At 43.5% G+C, this 3,317-nt stretch overlaps 1 protein-coding gene across 1 annotated transcript; it reads right to left on the reverse strand.

Annotated features, from left to right (window-relative positions):
* Window positions 1–273: 273 nt before the first annotated feature.
* On the reverse strand, window positions 274–2,968 carry LOC109795032 (D-3-phosphoglycerate dehydrogenase 1, chloroplastic). Its single transcript, XM_020354438.3, has 5 exons — window positions 2,318–2,968; window positions 1,743–2,119; window positions 1,527–1,637; window positions 1,339–1,434; window positions 274–1,108 (listed from the first exon to the last, which is right to left on the reverse strand). The coding sequence occupies exons 1-5, from the start codon at window positions 2,838–2,840 to the stop codon at window positions 437–439; spliced, it is 1,779 nt and encodes a 592-aa protein (XP_020210027.1). The 5' UTR covers window positions 2,841–2,968; the 3' UTR covers window positions 274–436.
* Between the last annotated feature and the right edge of the window lie 349 nt (window positions 2,969–3,317).

The following is a 3,317-nucleotide window of genomic DNA, read 5'->3' on the forward strand; positions in this document are numbered from 1 at the left end:
GTATTAGGATTAAAACAAATATAGAATCCATAAGCAAAATAGACACTAATTAATTAAAGATCCAACAATTGTCATTACGGTTTAGGGAAACAGGCTTTCCCTGCGCTAACTTTTTTCACAACTAGGCGAATAATTTATGTTATGTTACCCGCATGATAACAAGTGTAAATTTAAAATATTCTTAGCAAGTGATCTTTATTTTCTTTATTTTTCAAATAAAAAGGCAAAATGAACAAGCAAGAACTCGCTAAAAAACAGACTAAGACTATCGAATGCACAACAAAATTATTCTTTTCCTCGTCCCCTACAACTACCGCTACACTCAATTGATGATGATACATCAAAATCGGGCTCATCCGGCAACCATGCCCAATCCATATTACCAAAAAAAAAAAAGGAAAAGGAAAAAATAATAGAGACTAAAGTTTCATTCATCTTACAACTTGAGGAAAACGAACTCTTCGACTGCAGGAACTTCTCCAATCCTCTTCAAGGATTCCTTGCTAGGTTGTTCGTCCACTCCAATTGCCATTACAGCTTGCTTGCGTGGAGCAATCCTTCCTACACTCATGAAACTCACGTTCACGTTCTCCTGACCCAAAATGCTCCCAACCTTTCCGATCATGCCTGGTTGATCTACCTGCCTACACAGTATAATGCTACCTTCCAAACTCACGTCAACTTCAAAAGAACCAACCTTTGTCAGATGGGGGATACCATCTTTCACCCGTCCCTCAACCTTGATCTCCCCAGAATCAGATATGGCACTAGCAAATCGGGATTCTACATTAGCAATCTGGACCTGGATGAATTCAAGTGGATTCTCAGGTGAACCATCAAGAATAACTTTCTCTTCGGTTATCCTGATTCCTCTTTGCTTAGCAGTGAAATCAGCATTAACTAAGTTCACAAAAACACTGGATATGGGCTCAATCAGACCCTTGGTTATCATGGCACGGAGAAGACGAGTATCAAGATCATCAGGGGCCCTAGAGGTAGCATAAGAGACCTTCACTGTTTTTACACCGCTTCCTCCTGCTACCAGCTGGACAGCCAGCCTACCCAGTTTCTCAGCAAGATCAACGAATGGTTTTAATTCTGTTAACACCTGCACTCACAAAAGAAAGAAATATATGTGAAACTTGGCCGACCCCTTTTGTAAACCAAGCATAATTCAATAATCACTCTATATTCTCATGTGCCCACTAAAGTGGAGCACTGAATGAAGTCCAAATTTTCAAATTTGATGATTCAAGAATAAAAATTTCCCTGTATTTCCAATTGCTCCAATCGGATTTATCAAACCAAACTTTGACATTTCATTAAGCATTTAAGTACCTCTGAAGGAACCATTGGTGCATTGACTGCAGTGGCAGCAAGCTCCCCATTCAGCGCCCCAACAACAGCTTCTGCTATTTCAATAGCCACACCTTCCTGGTCATCATTTTCAAGAGTTTCAAAAACAACAGTTACAAGGAATACAAGGAAATGTCCATGATCATGTCCAAATGCTTTAAGTAACTTACCTGAGCTTCCATGGTGCTGGCACCGAGATGAGGTGTTGCAGTAACCAGCTCATGCATAATCAACTTGCTGTCTTTGGGGGGTGGCTCCTCAGTGAAAACATCAAGAGCAGCCTGAAAAAACACAGCACAAATGCATAATCATTATTTCATCCAATTGTTTACTTTCAATCAGAATGAACAAACTGTTGATGCTTCCAAATGTGAGATGGCAAGAACCTGAGCAACAATGCCAGAATCCAGCGCCCTAACAAGCGCATCCTCGTCAATGACTCCTCCACGAGCAACATTGACTATGCGAACGCCCTTCTTCATCTTCGCAAAAGTCTCATCGTTGAGCATCTTGGACGTAGCAGCTGTGAGAGGCATGTGCAGAGAGATGAAATCCGCAGAGCCAATGGCCTCATCAAAGCTCACAAGCTCAACACCAATGGCCCTAGCACGGTCTGCAGGAGCATAAGGATCATGCGCAATGACATTCATACCAAGCCCCCTGGCACGCCGTGCAACTTCAGAACCAACCTTCCCAAACCCTAACACAGCCAGTGTCTTCCCAACAAGGGAAACTCCAACATACTTATTCCTCTGCCACTTCCCTGGTTTATCAAAGACATCCATCTTAATTCATCAAAGCAACAATAAACACAATCCACAACACAAATCCAAAGAATAAATCATAACCTAATGTTATATCTATCAGCCACATACAAATTAATATAAATTTCGTTACAAATCAAGCATAGTACAACAACAGGATCCAAATCTAAATGCTATTTATTGAAAGAGTAACTCACCAGCCTTGACGGACGCGTCGGCCTGAGCGACGTTTCTGGCCATGGCGGCGAGGAGCGCGATGCCGTGCTCGGCGGCGGCGACGGTGTTGGCGGTGGGAGCATTAACGACCAAGCAGCCATGCTCGGTGGCGGCGGCGAGATCGACGTTATCGATTCCGACGCCGGCTCTTCCAACGACCTTGAGTCTGCCGGCGGAGGACTCGAAGACCTCGCGCGTGACCTTGGTGCCGCTGCGGACGATGAGGGCGTCGCAGAGCGAGATCTTAGTGCAGAGCTCCTCGGGGCTGAGGTTGTAGGAGCAATCCACGTTGGCGAAGTCCTTGAGCAGCTTCAGCCCCGCGTCGCCGAGCTTCTCCGCCACGAGCACCGTGGGTTTGGCGTCGAGCGCGGCGGAGACGAGAAGGACGAGAGGGCGGCGGCGCGGTCGGAGCGAGACGGAGAAAGCGGAGGAGAGAGGAAGCTTGGAGGAGAGAGAGAGTGAGAGAGTGGGGAATCGAAGGGTTTGGGATGAAGCGGTGGCCATTATTGCGATGAAGAGTATGGTGTTTGCGACAAGTGAGAGTGTGGGGTTTTAATTTTTATAATGATAGGGTTTATCACTCTCTTTCTCTTTTTCTTCTTCTTTCTTCACTATTTATTTCTTAAAGACATTCAAGCTCTTCCAAATCCACGCGCTCTTCCTCAATTCAATCAGTCTGCATAACCACCGTTTCCCGCAAGTGCCAATCTTGTCTCTGCCTTAAAGTATTTTTTTTTATCATTTATTTTATTTATATTTTAAGTAAAATATACGGATGCATAAAGTATTTTTTTTACGCTGATATAGTATAGAATAAATCATTAACCTTACTCCCCGATTGTGATGAATGTTTATACGAAAAATACTTTAAAAATTTCTAAAGTATAGTGAAAAGGCAGGAAGTTTTATTGAAGAAACTTGAAGTAGTTAAGTTGGAGCATAATTGGTGGAGGTTATGAGTTATGAGATACAGGAACAGAA

Source organism: Cajanus cajan, chromosome 7, assembly GCF_000230855.2.
Source record: "Cajanus cajan strain Asha chromosome 7, NIPB_CcT2T_4, whole genome shotgun sequence".
Classification (NCBI taxonomy): Eukaryota; Viridiplantae; Streptophyta; class Magnoliopsida; order Fabales; family Fabaceae; genus Cajanus; species Cajanus cajan.